This window comes from Leptonychotes weddellii, chromosome 7 (genome assembly GCF_054177405.1).
Source record: "Leptonychotes weddellii isolate Sample4059 chromosome 7, ASM5417740v2, whole genome shotgun sequence".
Lineage (NCBI taxonomy): Eukaryota > Metazoa > Chordata > Mammalia > Carnivora > Phocidae > Leptonychotes > Leptonychotes weddellii.
In genome coordinates this window covers 89092783-89108946 of record NC_138375.1, presented here as the reverse complement: position 1 = coordinate 89108946, position 16164 = coordinate 89092783, and the positions used below count along the sequence as shown (strand labels likewise).

Here is a 16164-nt window from a genome sequence, read left to right as displayed (position 1 = left end):
CAGGATTCTGGGATCATGACCTGAGCCGAAGGCAGACGCTTAACGACTGAGCCACCCAGGCGCCCCATCCTATCTCCTTTTTAGTTCAGAATGACATATATACCTCATTGTGCCTATTTTGGGAATTTCCACGTCTATGTGGAGTTCCTTATACCTGTGCCTATTAAATTTGATTTTTCTCTTGTTAATCTGTCTCATGTGAATTTGATTCTTCGTGCAGCTAGAAGGACCTTTGAAGAGACAGGAATTCTTGCTCTCCGACACAGGCAAGTGCAAAAACCCAAGGCCAGAGGCAGCGACCTTCAAACTATCGCCAGGGCTAGGCTTTCAAAGCGACTCTTCAAGCGCACAGGTACCCTAGCGCTAAGGTAGAAAGACTGCGCATGTGCCGTAAGGCCCTTCCCAGTACCCGTAGCTTCCCTTTAGGTTTTGGTCCCGCCCACCACCAGAGCCCTCGTTTCCGGTTCAGCCCAGGAAGCTTTCGAGTGTATCTGGCCTCCGCTTCCCTGAGCCGACCATTTCTCCAACGTTTCTCCAGGTCTTTCGGTGGCTGGGAAAGGTAGTTGCCAATAAAGTTTCCCCGTTTCAAAGTCTAGCAGATTGGGCCGGGCGCATCCTCTGTCCCCTTGCTCACTGCCCGCAGTCTTTTAGGCTACAGGCAAGGAGTTTCAAGGCGTCATGGCCAGGGGCCGGTCCGGCCCGGCCGGTCTGAGGTCAGCTTTCGTTGCCCGCGCGCTCTCACGGCTTTTGGTCCCCCCGGCGTCCGCCTCAGCGTGAGCGCAGTCCCTCCGCGCCCACGGACTGCCTTGCGCTGGACCCCATGGCCTCCGAGGCTCCGTCGCCTTCGTTGTCGCCCTCGTCACCTCCCTCCCCTGAACCTGAGCTGGCCCAGCTAAGGCGGAAGGTGGAGAAGTTGGAACGCGAGCTGCGGAGCTGCAAGCGGCAGGTGCGGGAGATCGAGAAGCTGCTGCATCACACGGAGCGGCTGTACCAGAGCGCAGAGAGCAACAACCAGGAGCTCCGCACCCAGGTGCGCGGTCCGCCTCCAGCCCCGCGCCCCGTCCAGCCCAAGGGGAGGCTTCCGAAGCCTCTGATAGCCTCGGAAGGGCTCCCTGGCAGGGGCCCAGAACTGCTCTATAGAGTATCTGAAAGAAATAAAAGTTCACGTGTATTATAATTCCAAGTACATTTGAAGCTAGCCTAAGAGTTCGGGTTCCTGGATTTAGTGCGCGAGCTGCTGGTGGGAAGTGAACTTAATTACCTTACTTTTCATTCTCACTTGTGACGTTCCCTTGGCATTAGGAACGTTTATATTATTTTCTCTGCATCACTTTTGAGTTAAAGCTCTGCACTTGAAGCAGAATGCCATTTATCACTCACTTGGTGTGTGAACTGATGCTGAGCTCAGTTGTCCATAAAATGAGTGTTAGTACCACACAAGTGAAGGTTAAATCAGATTAAGCATGAACAGACAGTTTTAGAATTTCACAAAATGTTGAACACTATGCATATGTCAGGTTGTTTTTCTGGGCATTTACTAGCTTGAGTTTTCTGGTGTAAGTAGGGGGGCTCAAACTGTCTTTGTTAGAGACACTACATGTTCATAAAATGGGGTAAAGATAAGTATTTAACTGTCACTTTTTTTTTTGGTAATTTTAAAAAGGAGCATAATATTTTTTTCCAGCTTGATTTGTTGGGCAGTTACACTCTCCCAACAAGTTATTTCCCTGTAATTATTAATGTAAACGGTTGTGTAGTCCTTTGTAATATATTGGTATATTTCCTAAAATTGCACATAAAGGCTGTACACTGAAAAATCAGCAAACTTTGTTATGCTTTGTTATCAAATGATCTATGAAAATAACTGCTGAGATGTAGTGCATTGTGTCTGTTGTATAGGTTGTTAATATGACGTTATAGAAAATAGTGTTTGTGTAATAACTAGTTCTTGAACACTTAAAATGAATGCATAAGGACTGTGCTAGGAGACTACACATATGGTTAAACTATCATGAGGAAAGGGGAGCAAAATATTCCCTTAAAATTCCTTTTAAAAAACCCTTTTAAATTCTAAATTTTTATTTTATTTTTTTTTAAAAGATTTTATTTATTTATTTGACAGAGAGCGAGAGAGCATAAGCAGGGGGAGCAGCAGAGGGAGAAACAGACTCCCCGCTGAGCAGGGAGCCCGAGGCGGGGCTCGATCCCAGGACCCTGGCATCATGACCTGAGCAGAGGCAGACACTTAACCAACTGATCCACCCAGACACCCCTCTAAAATTTTAATCTAAAGATCTAAAAGAGAACATTTTTTGCTAGCCTTTGAAGAGCCAGCATTTTGTTATTAGTGTGAATTTGGTAGTGGTCTAATACGAAAATTGAAATGCATAAAAAGCCTTGACCCTACTGGTGATAGTAATAACTCCTCTTTACCCTCTTCTTAGTGAGCCTCCCTTGGTGGTGGGTAGAGGTTGGTTAACGGTCATCGCAAATCACTAAATAATGTTTTACCTGGAGTGGTAAAAAGTTGGCTTGAGAATTGAGGGTGAGCTGATAGAAAAACAGGTTTTGGACTCTGAAGAACCTTGGGCAAATTACTTTGTCTTTTCAGGTTTCTCATGTAAAATGGTGATTAGGGCCACTATACTGTAAGAAGTTTGGAAGAATTTATGAGAGGTTATCCAGAGTACTAAGTTTAGTGCCTAGCATGTAGCAGATACTAAATAAATTACCAAGTTTATAGTAATAGTGGTAGTAATTAGAGCCAGGACTGGGGCAAGGCGATCAGTAACCCAGGGCAAAAAATTTAAGGAGTACTCATTGTCTGGTACAGACCCTGTACTTGTGAGAAGCTAAGAATGAGTGCTTCCTTAAATGTTGTGCTCTAGGTGCCTTGTTTGCTTCACTCTAGTTCTAGCACTGGTGCTAATAGGAGCTGATAACTAATGAAGTGCCTAGATAATCTGTATGTAGTCAGTCTTATACCACCTTTCTTCTTTTAAGCTTTATGTGTCATTAAGTATTTAAAAGCTTGGTTTTTTAGTTTCATGCCTATAGTAGATATTGTCTCACACAGATCCTTTCTGAATGAAGTGTATTTATGGTGTTGCTCCTCCTCTGCTTATGGGTATTTCCACACTTTTGCTCTGGCCCTGGCATTCAGTGAGGCACAGGGAAGGCAGAGGCCCTTTGAGGCAGTCACCTCTCTTCCCTTCTGCTGCAGTTGTGTAGTCCTAAGACTACCATCTTCTGTTTAAAGAAAAAAAAAGTGCATTAAAGCATACAAGTGAGTATTAATATATTTAAGTGAATAGGTAATTCCAGGTGGAGGACCCTGAATGATACTAGATAATTTAATTTGATGAATGGGAATTAATGGTTTTTTAAACTAATTTTTTTTTTTTTAAGATTTTATTTATTTGACAGGGAGACACAGCGAGAGAGGGAACACAAGCAGGGGGGGTGGGAGAGGGAGAAGCAGGCTTCCCACTGAGCAGGGAGCCCGAAGCAGGGCTCGATCCCAGGACCCTGGGATTATGGCCCGCCGAAGGCAGATGCTTAACGACTGAGCCACCCAGGCGCCCTTTTAAACTAATTCTTTAGGAAGAACTGCTAACTGGTTAAAAATTTTAGTATAAAAACATTCTTACTGTTAGAAATAAGTGATCGTCTTCACAAAGTCCTATTAATTTAGTTCATGTAAATTCATTTTGGAGGGAATATTTTAAGGTTTAGCAAGAGAGTATGAGAGTAAAAACATTTCCTTCTACAAATGTGAAAGGTGAAAGAAAGTTAATTATAGTATTTTTAATTTTTCTGAAAAGGAAACTAGCTGCTTTGGTACTAAAACTTCAACCAAGAAAAATAATTATTGTAATTTCAGGAGAATGGTGTGTATATTATTAGATTGCTAAATGATTTAATTTCCTAAAGCTGTGTTTTCTTTTAGGTAGAAGAGCTCAGTAAAATACTCCATTGTGGGAGAAATGAAGACAATAAAAAGTCTGATGTAGAAGTTCAAACAGAGAACCACCCGTCTTGGGCAGTCTCAGGTATTCGGCTTGTAGTGAAGATATCTTAGTGCTGTTGCATTCACATCATGCTAAGTTGGAGTTTTTTTAAAATTTAAAGTAGACATACATCTAGATCTGAGAACTGTTATGTTGACTTCTCATATGATTTGGTATTTTCAGATGATCTCTATGTTCTTCTGGTGGGAAAATAGAAATGTCATTCTATAAATATATAATAATGCTAATGTGTTTTTGGTGGCACATTAATGTTTGCTGTGCTGTGAACCATTTACTTGTGTCTGGCCTTCCTTGAGACCAGGCACATGTATTTTCTTGTTGATGTATTCCACTTAGCATTGTGTTCAGTGTCAGTGTCTTAGGCCCTTATGGGAGTGATGAACTCACAGCCATTACCTCATGAGTGACATTGTGAGGCAAAATAACTGAGGAACTGAGTTTTAATAAATAGGGATCAGAAGAAACGATCTTTCCATTAAGTTTTGCCTTGTTTTATTCAGTAACAATTTAACTAAATTGTTAAACACAGCATCGGTATTAACATTACATATTTGTATGATATATTTTATTTATTTATTTTTTAAAGATTTTATTCATTTATTTGACAGAGAGACAATGAGAGAGGGAACAGAAGCCGGTGGGGGCGTGGGGGGCAGGTGGGGGAGAGGGAGAAGCAGGGAAGCAGGCTTCCCGGTGAGCAGGGAGCCCAATGTGGGGCTCGATCCCAGGACCCTGGGATCATGACCTGAGCTGAAGGCAAACACTTAACAACTGAGCCACCCAGGTGCCCTCTATGATATATTTTTTTTTTTTTTAAGATTTTGTTTATTTATTTGACAGAGAGAGACACAGCGAGAGCAGGAACACAAGCAGGGGGAGTGGGAGAGGGAGAAGCAGGCTTCCCGCGTAGCGGGGAGCCCGATGCGGGGCTCGATCCCAGGACCCTGGGATCATGACCTGAGCTGAAGGCAGACGTTTAATGACTGAGCCACCCAGGCACCGATATATTTTTTTTTAAGTCATCATTATGAGAGAAATATGACAGTAAAAACAACCCTTGGACTTTTTTTTTTAAAGATTTTATTTATTTATTTGACAGAGAGAGACACAGCGAGAGAGGGAATACAAGCAGGGGGAGTGGGAGAGGGAGAAGCAGGCTTCCCGCGGAGCAGGGAGCCTGATGCGGGGCTCAATCCCAGGACCCTGGGATTATGAGCTGAGCCAAAGGCAGACGCTTAACGACTGAGCCACCCAGGCGCCCCACAACTCTTGATCTTTATTTCCATTGTCATTTGATAATGCAACAGTATTCAGGTAGTATGTGATTGAGAGTTGCTCTTTTTTTTTTTTTGACAGAACAAAACCTATTTACCTGTTTTCTTTTTTTATTCTTGCTATGGAAAATCCAAATCTACCTTTTTTTAACCTTTATTTTGATAGCGAGGGTACTGAAGATGACATTAGAATCAAAGATATATACTTCTGTCAATTTATCTGCACCATCCATTTAATCGTTAAATTGTATACTGCTGTAAAAATACATGTTAGCATTCTGTGCTGTTTTATGTTCAGTGCTGGTGGTTTGGAATTAACTTCTCCTTATATACATTTTTCTAATATGATATCACCTAATTTGCTTTTGCTACAGATTATTATTATCAGACATACTATAAGGATGTTAGTCTTCCAAATAAAGTGGCTGAACTCTCAGTTCAGCAAGATCAGGATATCGAAGCTTCTACTTTTAATTCTGAAGACCAGTCACAAATAGAAAATGATGCTTACACTGGTACTGCTATAACAGAACATGTTAAATGTGCAGAAGAGGACCATTTTGCCTCAAATTCAGATTCACAGGTAATGAGATGCTTAACATAAACTCTTGATGCCCAAAATGTATCATTTGTTGTTATATAGAAAAAGAGACTTCTTTAGTCCATTACAATGTATACAAGGTTTATAAACATTTTATGTGTAATGATACAGTGAATATTACAGTTTTTAAGAAACAGATTAGCATTTATTAATATGTGTAATTGTTTTTCTACTCTGTTCTAAAAATTAATGATGTACATAAACTAAAAGAAAATTTGTCACTGTATTTTCACTCAATCAAAAAATTTGGGCAACAGCCACAATATCATGTTCATACTAATTTTTTTTTTAAAGATTTTATTTTTTAGTAATCTCTCCATCCAACATGGGGCTCAAACTCACAACCCCAAGATTAAGAGTCTCACGCTCCACTGACTAAGCCAGCCTGGTGCCCCCACATTAAAATATTTTTAATGCTTACTTTATGTCCCATATCTTGCCACTGTTGCCTGAGTGTCATATAAATTTTTTTTCTTTAATTTGTTTGAAGCAGGATCCCAGTAATTCCAGGATCCTAAGATCCAGTATAACTTCTTGGTGTGTGATATCTCACATTATCTATAGCTTTTTCCTCCATCTCTCTTTTTCAAATTTTTTTCCCTTTGAACCTGTAATTATTCTTTTTTTTTTTTAAAGATTTTATTTATTTATTTGAGACAGAGAGAATGAGAGAGATAGAGCACACGAGAGGGGGGAGGGTCAGAGGGAGAAGCAGGCTCCCTGCCGAGCAGGGAGCCCGATGCGGGACTCGATCCAGGGACTCCAGGATCATGACCTGAGCCGAAAGTGGTCGCTTAACCAACTGAGCCACCCAGGCGCCCGAACCTGTAATTATTCTTAAAGAGTATTTCAGAGTCTGTATTTTGTAGATAACTATCTTATGGTATCGGGCATCTGTTTTTGAGTAATGGTCACACACTCACTTTAATGTCTTCAAAACTAGGTTAAAATTGAATTAACTAAACACTAGTAACTGTTTTTTGAGGTGAACCAAACTGCAGTTGATAGCCATCTCTTTCCATTGCAGAAATTGAAGCCTTATTGTTTAAAATTGTTTTAAGTCTATTTATTGTTTTAATTCGGCTAACTTTTAAAGTGATAAAAGGAAGTTTTTGTCTTATTTGACATGAATGTATCTTACCTAGGAGCCAGCATCTGTATTAGCAGCAGAAGATACATCCTTAGAAGGTTCTTCATTAGCTGAAAGTTTGAGAGCTGCAGCAGAAGCTGCTGTGTCTCAGACTGGATTTAGTTATGATGAGAACACTGGACTGTATTTTGATCACAGCACTGGTTTCTATTATGATTCTGTAAGTATCTTGGACTGTTTAATGTTGTATGGTTGTATACTTGCTGCTTGATACCAAGTATTAAACCCTAAGCTGAATTAAGAAAAGCAAGAAACTGCATTGAAAAATTTTATTTGATTCAAAGCTATTTGACATGAGTAAAGAGTTGTAAAATAGCTTATGATGTTACATTTCTGTTTTTAATAAAATAAGTTAATTGTGATTGTATAAGTATTTCTTATACTTAAGAAAGACCTAATGTTTTATATGTAAAGTAACACACAAAAATGTTAGAGCATTTATTAATAAAAGCAGATAGTTAACTACATTGTTGTAAAGTGTTTAAGAACTTAAACGAACATTTTTTCATAGAATTTTAAGGAAGTGACATTGTTAATTCTAGTCTTGGTGTGAAGTTTTTAAAAATTGTTTCAAGTACTTATGAATCCATTCGAGCTCTAGAGGAAATCTTTTTTTTGAATTCTCAATAGCATGTTTATTATTAGTTTAAAAGTTCTGTGGCTTTTAAGCATTTCACTTTTAAAAAAATCAATGTTAGGACTGAGAACTAGGGAATTTGTGTGGAATCAGACATGTAATGGACCACTAACTAGGACAGAACCTAAAAATAAAGTTCTTGATTTATAATTCAGTGTTACGGCTGTTGACATCTGGTACTTAATTGTATTTCATTCAGGATTTGATGACAATGACGATGGAACTTACATACCTATATACCTCAGCCTTAGTGGTCTAGGAATGTGATCTGGTCCTCAGAAATTATAGAATGTGGTACCCAAAAGTGAAGCAGATTTTCACCATTCCAGTCACTGGAACTATTGTTAACTAATCTAGGGAATATAATGATAATACTAAATATCTTAGAAAAGGATTTCATTAGCTTGTTGGTTTGTACTTGGTATACTTTCTAAATCCCTTATAAAGAGAGAATTTTCTTTCACAGGAGTATGCTAATTGACCATGCTAATCAGTACCCAGGAACTTAATGTTTAAACTCTTATTACCGAAGAGACTAGCTATTACTTGTTTGGTTTTGAGGAAAATACAGAGTTCACAAGTATATGATGTTAGTCTTCATCATTCTTCTACCTTCCTTTCTGTAGCTTTCCTCCTGACATCTCTTCTGTAAATGGTTAGCTATATTCTGTTGGTTATATGTTTCAGTAAAGTAGGGACTTCATTGTTTTGCCCTTTTTATTGTACTAGTTTTCATTTTAGTGTAATTAAATAGTTTTTCTTAAATTTTTGAAAATGTGTTTTAGACTGAAAGACATAAGAGATAAAACAAGTTTGAGTTGGGAAAGTTTTATTATCACTGGTAATAAAGATTAGAAAGCTTCCATTCAGTTTTTTAATTATGGAAAAGATTGAATTCTAAATTTTTTTTTTTTAAGATTTTTATTTATTTATTTGACAGAGACACAGTGAGAGAGGGAATACAAGCAGGGGGAGTGGGAGAGGGAGAAGCAGGCTTCCCGGCCGAGCAGGGAGCCCGATGTGGGGCTCGATCCCAGGACCCTGGGACGCTCAGATGCTTAACAACTGAGCCACCCAGGCGCCCCTGAATTCTAAATATTTTTGTAAGAGATCTGTAACGTGAACTAAAGACAATAAATTGCAGTAATACCACAGAAAAATATTCTTTTCCAGGCAGTTTTAGTTGTTTAACCTTAGTATATCATAAGACATTTCCATATCTGATCTGCATCGATTTATAATGTAAATAAAATATACACTGTTGAATTGAATCTTGTTTATAGAGTATGGGCCAGTATCTAATAAATACAGACGATTACATAATTTTTATCTTTCTAGTTTTTATCCATAATTTGCCAAAATTCATTTTTTGCATGGTTCTTTCACTTAATTACTTACAGTAGAACTAATTAATGAAGACAGTTGTTTATCAGTTTCTTTATATAAAATGTCGTATCTCTGAGCTTAATTTTATTTTTGAATTTTTCTTCAGGGCTTTTAGTCATGAACACTAAAAAGCAAGTATTGGTTTTATGACACTGAAAGGAGGGTTGGGGGAGTTTATACCAAACCATTATTGTGTAATCATAAGGATAATGAGTCTGGAATTACTTTTTCTGTGATCAGCTTTTTCTGATGCATGCCTTAGTTTTCATGACTTCTGAAAGGTTTTTTGTAATCATTTTCATTAATGTATTAAGTTGAACCATATGAAATTGCTGCTTCTCTAAGTATGAAAATGATTAAATATTGGCAGTTTCTTGAGATTCAATTTAATATTTAAATTATTCATTTTTTGTACTAGGAAAATTAGAGCAAATATTGAATGGTAAAGTATTCTGGAAACTTAGGAGCATTTTTCATTCTGTCATCTTTACTCATTATCTTCAGAAAATAGTAGAGTTCTTAAAGAAACATTGACTATTTTTGAATATATTTGGCATTGCTGTTAAGTTTATTTTTTTATTTTATTTCATCGTACCTGACTAGAACTTACCGTTTTCTTGACTTTGAAAGGAAAATCAACTATATTATGATCCTTCCACTGGGATTTATTACTATTGTGATGTGGAAAGTGGTCGCTATCAATTTCATTCTCGAGTTGATTTGCAGCCTTATCAAACATGTGGCACAAAACAAAGTAAGGATAAAAAATTGAAGAAGAAAAGAAAGGATCCAGATTCTTCTGTAACAAATGAGGAAAAGGTAATGTCTTCATAATTTTAAAAATTTACTTGATGATATAATTATGTCAGAGTTTTTGATGAAACTGAAAATCATCATTTAGTAACTGTATTTCAAACATATCGATTAAGATATCAGAATCTATCAACCAAGGAGCATTCACAGGGGGCACGGATGGACTTTTTCACAAATTTTTCATCATTAGAAATAAAAGGAATTCCTTAAAGTTTGAAGGAGGTAGATTTAGGGTGGATAAAATACTCATGTGTTACATAATTTGGAAGAAGAACAGTCAGACCCTCAACCAATAAGTTGTTGTTGGGGCGCCTGGTGGCTCAGTCAGTTAAGGGTCTGCCTTTGGCTCGGGTCATGATCTTGGGGTCCTGGGATCAAGCCCTGCGTGAGGCTCTCTGCTCATCGGGGAGTCTACTTCTCCCTCTCCCTCTGTGCTCTCTGTCCCTCACTTGCTCTCTCAAATAAGTAAATAAAATCTAAAAATAAAATAAGTTGATGTTATTGCACAATTCACAATAAAAGCACAGATTGTAAGTAGACATAGATAAAAGTTCTGCTTCTTAGTCATGTTGAGCAATTCTTACCTATTAGCAAACATTAAATCAGTTGCTAGCAAATATAGGATATGTATGTATGTATTAGAAGTGGAAATTGGTGTCTTTTTTTTTTTTTTTTTTTTTAAAGATTTTATTTATTTATTTGAGAGAGAGAGAATGAGAGACAGAGAGCATGAGAGGGAAGAGGGCAGAGGGAGAAGCAGACCCCCCGCTGAGCAGGGAGCCCGATGCGGGACTCGATCCCGGGGACTCCAGGATCATGACCTGAGCCGAAGGCAGTCGCTTAACCAACTGAGCCACCCAGGCGCCCGGTGTCTTTTTTTTTTTAAGGATTGATTTATTTTAGAGCGAGAGAGCAGGGGGAGAGGCAGAGGGAGAAGAGGGAATTCTCAAGCAGACTTCCCACATTGTGGGGACCCCGATGCAGATCTTGATCCCACAACACTGAGATCATGACCTGAGCCAAAACCAAGAGTTGGTGGCTCAACCGACTCAGACACCCAGGTGCCCTTGGTGTCTTTTGGGAAAATAGATTGGCCATTTGTATCAATAACCGTAAAAATGTTAATATTCTTTAAGTGGAAAATCTCATTTCAGGTAATATTTTTAAAAATCCTAAGAGGGGTGTCTGGTGGCTCAGTCGGTTGAGCTTCCGACTCTTGATTTCAGCTTAGGTCATGATCTTGGGGTTGTGAGATCTAGCCCCATATTGGGCTCTGTGCTCAGCATGGAGTCAGCTTGGGATTCTCTGTCTCCTTCTGCCCCTTTCCTTGCTCATGTTTGTGCATGTGTGTGCTCTGTCTCCGTCTCTCAAATAAATAAATAAAATCTTTTTAAAAAATCCAAAGAAAGAAAAATGCCTTTGTGTAGTTATATAGCAATATTTTTAAGAACAGAAAAAAATTAAGAGTTCAAATGGCCTGCAAGATATTGGTTAAGAAAATGATAGTATGTTTAATTGAAAAGCATTCTTTAGGCCTTAAAATGGTAATTCATAAAGATGGGGGGAATTTGAAAAATGCTTCTGATACAAGGTTAAATTTAAAGAAGGAAAATATAAAAAACGTTACCAGTGCTCTTATGTGTATTCCCCAGACAGATAAGGTTGGTGGTTTATATGCAGGAAAGGAGGCTTATTTGTTATATTGGCATTTTGTGAATTGTGGCAACTACTAGATACTTCACTCTTAAAATTTTATCTAATGTTTTTCTCTTAACCAAAGAGAAAAGTTTTTTAATGTATAATACTAAAGTTCACATATGGAATTAGGTTTCCTTTGGATTTACTTTCTCTATTTGATTTGTTTGTATTTCTCTTATTTTCACTGACGTACCTAGGAATAAAAGAGAATGTGACTAAATAGTAAAAATGATTTTTCTGTTTGCTTTCAAGACCTCTGTTTTAATGATTTTTTTTTTTTTTTTTTTAAATAACCCTGGGCTCTTTTTTTTTTTTTTTAAAGATTTTATTTATTTATTTGACAGAGAGAGAGAGAGCACAAGTAGGCAGGCAGAGAGGCAGGCAGAGGGAGAGGGAGAAGCAGGCTCTCCACTGAGCAGGGAGCCCGATGTGGGGCTCGATCCCAGGACTCTGGGATCATGACCCGAGCCGAAGGCAGCCGCTTAACCGACTGAGCCACCCAGGTGCCCCTGTTTTAATGATTTCTACCTGTTGCTAGTAGTTGAACTATTTGAAAGGATAGGTTTTGAAAGTACTTCTTTCTAACAATAGATAAGAACATAGAGGGTCCTTAAATGACTTTTCCTGACAAACTAGAGAATGAAATTTGAAAGTGTTTTGTGAGATTTTAGCTCCCATAACTGCTCTTCTTTACCATCCTTCTTCAAAAATGTGTGAACTCTAGGATAGGAACTTAAAAACAATTCTGATAGGATTTTGAGAATTCCCCAAAGATTCTTAAAGGTAGCTATGAAGCATGGGAGACCATTTAAGACATCCTCATCTTTTTTTTTTTTTTTATTAAGATGCTCTTGAGCTTCACTCTTTGCGAGTGGGGGTATGGTGGAAAGAAATTGGCATAAATGAAATATGCATATATGCCTCAATGTCCACATGTAGGCCTCCATTCTTATCTCTTAATGAATATTTATCTAACATTCTGGACTGGTAGATGGTTTTTAAGAATAGCACCTCTGACATTTTCACTCATTCCCACTCCACATATGTTTTCCTATAAGCAGTAATAATAATAAAATATACAGGATTGGAAACTGCTTTTTTTTTTTTTTTTAAGTATATATAGATAGGGAAATTTTTGGCTATAATTCACAGTGGCCTTTAAAGCTTCTCATAGTTTTTCAGCTTGTTGTCCTTGTTCTTGCCTTTGATGAGTTTGTATTGCTGGGAGTGTATATAGTTTTTCATACTGTGAGTGTTTAGCTGGTCTCCAAACCGAATTTATGCTACTGTTAAAAATACGTGTTTAAGATGCTCTCATATTTTATAAAATAACAGAAGACCATATGAATTCACTTCCATCATGTTGCTTTAGGTAGAAAGAAAATTCAGAGTATGTTACAAACCAAAGGAAAATAACTGATTCTTTTAAGTTTAAAATAATAGATTTGTTTATTTATCATAAGGTATGCCCACTATACACGTATAATAAATAATAAAAGGTTTATGCCTGCTAATTTGGAATTTTAGAATAAAAGAGATGTAACAGATTCATCTATACTTTAAACTGTTTTGTATAATCAGACCAACTATATGAAAGTACTAAATGTTAGTGAAACTGTAGCTCTGCTACATTAGGTACATCTGGATCTTTTTAAAATTTTTTTTAAAGATTTATTTATTTGAGAGAGAGAGCACGCATGTGTGTGTGCCTAAGTCAGGGGAGAGGCAAAGGGAGAGAGGCTGGGCGTGGAGCCCAACTTGGGGCTCGATCCCACAGTCTATGAGATCATGACCTGAGCCAAAACCAAGAGTTGGATGCTTAACCAACTGACCCACCAGGCGTCCTACATCTGGATCTTTAAATCGCTGTTGTAATTAAAGCTGATTCTGTACTTTATGTGTTTTGACTTGATTATTGGTTAGAAGTTCAAAAAGAAAATTTAGGGTAAATATATTCTCTAGGCTTGCACTGTCCAATAAAGTAGCCAGCCACTAGCCTCATATGGCTGTTGAGCACTTGAAATGAGGCTCGTCCTAATTATGGTGTTTTGTTGAGTATGAACTACGGTATACTCAGTTTTGAAGACTGAAAGTCTTGAAGTACAGAAAATCCATGTAAAATATTTCATTAATAGTGTTATAGTGATTACATGTTATTTATATATAATAAAAGATAATATTTTGTAAATACTGGATAGATAAAAGGAATTTCACCTGCTTTTACCTTTTTAATGTGGTTACTAGGACATTTTAAAGTATATATATATATATATAAAGTGTATATATATATATATAGATATATATGGCTTGCATTGTATTTTTGTTGGACATGGACAGAAGTGGTCTAGGCTATTGCATGGTTCAAGCAATATGTGATAAGGGCCTGGACTGGGACAGTTAGGGAATAGATAAGGAGAATTGGGATAAGGTGTAAACAGTCTATAGCACTTGGAAATGGATTCCATGTGGTAGTTAAGGGGATGTCAAAGATAACTATAAGATTGTTGATTTGGGTGATAAGAGGATGGGTAATGTCATTAAGTAAGAAAGAGAACATGAGAGGAAGAGGGGGTTATAGGTAATAGCTATTGGTATTTCATATATAATGTTGTACATATATCTTCACTAATTCTTTGAAACATTTAGCATTAAACATTAGAAGATGGTCATGTTTAAGGTATTTTCCCCTGTTCCCACCTCCCCACCTATGTCTTTCTAGGATTTGACTTCAGAAGATCAAAAAACATCCAGTGTTGAACATAAAAGCTGCAGTGAGGGAGAAGATTTTGCAAATATGAAAAAGAAGGCCAAAATAGACATTCATTACAAAAATAGTCCCCCCAAATTTACTGTTCCAGTTAGCAGAAAGACTACAGAATCTTCTCTTAATGAAAACATTTATAATTCGACGTCATTTAAAGATGAGAAAGTCATGGAGACTGATAGTGAGCCAGAAGAAGGTGAAATTACAGACTCTCAGACAGAGGACAGTTATGATGAAGACATTACCAGTGAAGACAATGTAACTGCAGAAGATAGTGAGGACGAAGGTAAGTAAATAACTATTGTTTGATTTTCTGTAAATAACCCAGTCTAGTCATTGTAAAAGAGCAACAGAGTTAAAAATGTTAGTAACTCTTGTATTTGCCAAAAAATAAACGGACTGTTTTAAACTGATTATTTTTTATATGTGTGTGTATATATATATATTTTTTTGATATTTTATTTATTTGACAGAGAGAGACATAGCGAGAAAGGGAACACAAATGGGGAGAGGGAGAAGCAGGCTTCCCACTGAGCAGGGAGCCCGATGCGGGGCTTGATCCCAGGACCCTGGGATCATGACCTAAGTTGAAGGCAGATGCTTAACAACTGAGCCACCCACGCGCCCCTAAACTGATTATTTTAATGACATTCTTGAAAATTATGTGAGCTACCAACAAAGTGGTCTCCAGTACCATTATGGTTATTTTTAGAGGGAAGAATTTGAATAAATGACTAATAGTTGGACCTTAAAATTTTATTGCATTGAATGGCCTAGTCAGTAGAACAAAACCAAGTTACATACGTTCTAAAGTATATACTAAGGCTATCTTGGTGGGTTAGATATTTGTAGTCTACTTTTGTAGGAAGGGAAAAAATAAGTTGCCTTTAAAAAGTGTAGTCCAGGGGCGCCTGAGTGGCTCAGTCGGTTAAGCGGGCTCCCTGCTCAGTGGGGAGCTTGCTTCTCCCTTTCCCTCTGCTGCTCCGCCTGCTTGTGCTCTCTCTCTCTCTCTGTCAAATAAATAAATAAAATCTAAGAAAAGAAAAAAGTGTAGTCCATGAATTCAGCTACGTAGGTATCATGGTAAATCTTATATTTAAAAAATATGTATTTAAGAAGATAGCAGGAGGGGAAGAATGAAGGGGAAATCGGAGGGGTAGACGAACCATGAGAGACAATGGACTCTGAAAAACAAACTGAGGGTTCTAGAGGGGAGGGGGGTGGGAGGATGGATTAGCCTGGTGATGGGTATTGAGGAGGGCACGTTCTGCATGGAGCACTGGGTGTTACGCACAAACAATGAATCATGGAACACTACATCTAAAACTAATGATGTAATGTATGGGGATTAACATAACAATAAAAAAAGAAAAATAAAAAATAAACAATAAAAAGTTAAAAATATATATATATATATTTATTTTAGAGAAAGAGAGAGCAGGGAGAGGGGCAGAAGGGAGAGAGAGAATCTGGAGCAGATTCCACAGAGTGTGGAGCCTGATGCAGGGCTTGATCTCCCAACTCTGAGATCACGACCTGGGCTGAAACAAGAGTCAGGTGCTCAACTCACTATGCCACCCAGGCACCCCAAATCTTATATTTTTTAAATTTGAGGTTATAAAGACATACTTTTAAAGCCCAGGATTTTATATTAGGTTATATGAGCTTATGTTGTTCTCGATGCAGTTTCTCTCACTTTTATTTTTAAAGCAGGACTCAGTTTTTCTAAGTTAATATAAAAATTCCTGTTTAGAATATTTTCAAATTCCAACACCTTAAAAAAGAGAATTGTTTATATTGTAATTATGAT

General features: G+C 37.7%; 1 protein-coding gene across 3 annotated transcripts in view; it reads left to right on the top strand.

Annotated features, from left to right (window-relative positions):
• Window positions 1–450: 450 nt before the first annotated feature.
• Window positions 451–16164, top strand: part of AGGF1 (angiogenic factor with G-patch and FHA domains 1) — a 72348-nt gene continuing 56634 nt past the window's right edge. For all 3 annotated transcript variants that reach the window (XM_081826708.1, XM_006735412.3, XM_081826707.1), the window contains exons 1-6: window positions 451–1030; window positions 3950–4052; window positions 5680–5888; window positions 7052–7216; window positions 9710–9898; window positions 14310–14640. In XM_081826708.1, the coding sequence (XP_081682834.1) occupies window positions 821–1030; window positions 3950–4052; window positions 5680–5888; window positions 7052–7216; window positions 9710–9898; window positions 14310–14640 (1207 nt within the window). In that variant the 5' untranslated portion in view covers window positions 451–820. The remainder of the gene's footprint in view (window positions 1031–3949; window positions 4053–5679; window positions 5889–7051; window positions 7217–9709; window positions 9899–14309; window positions 14641–16164) is intronic.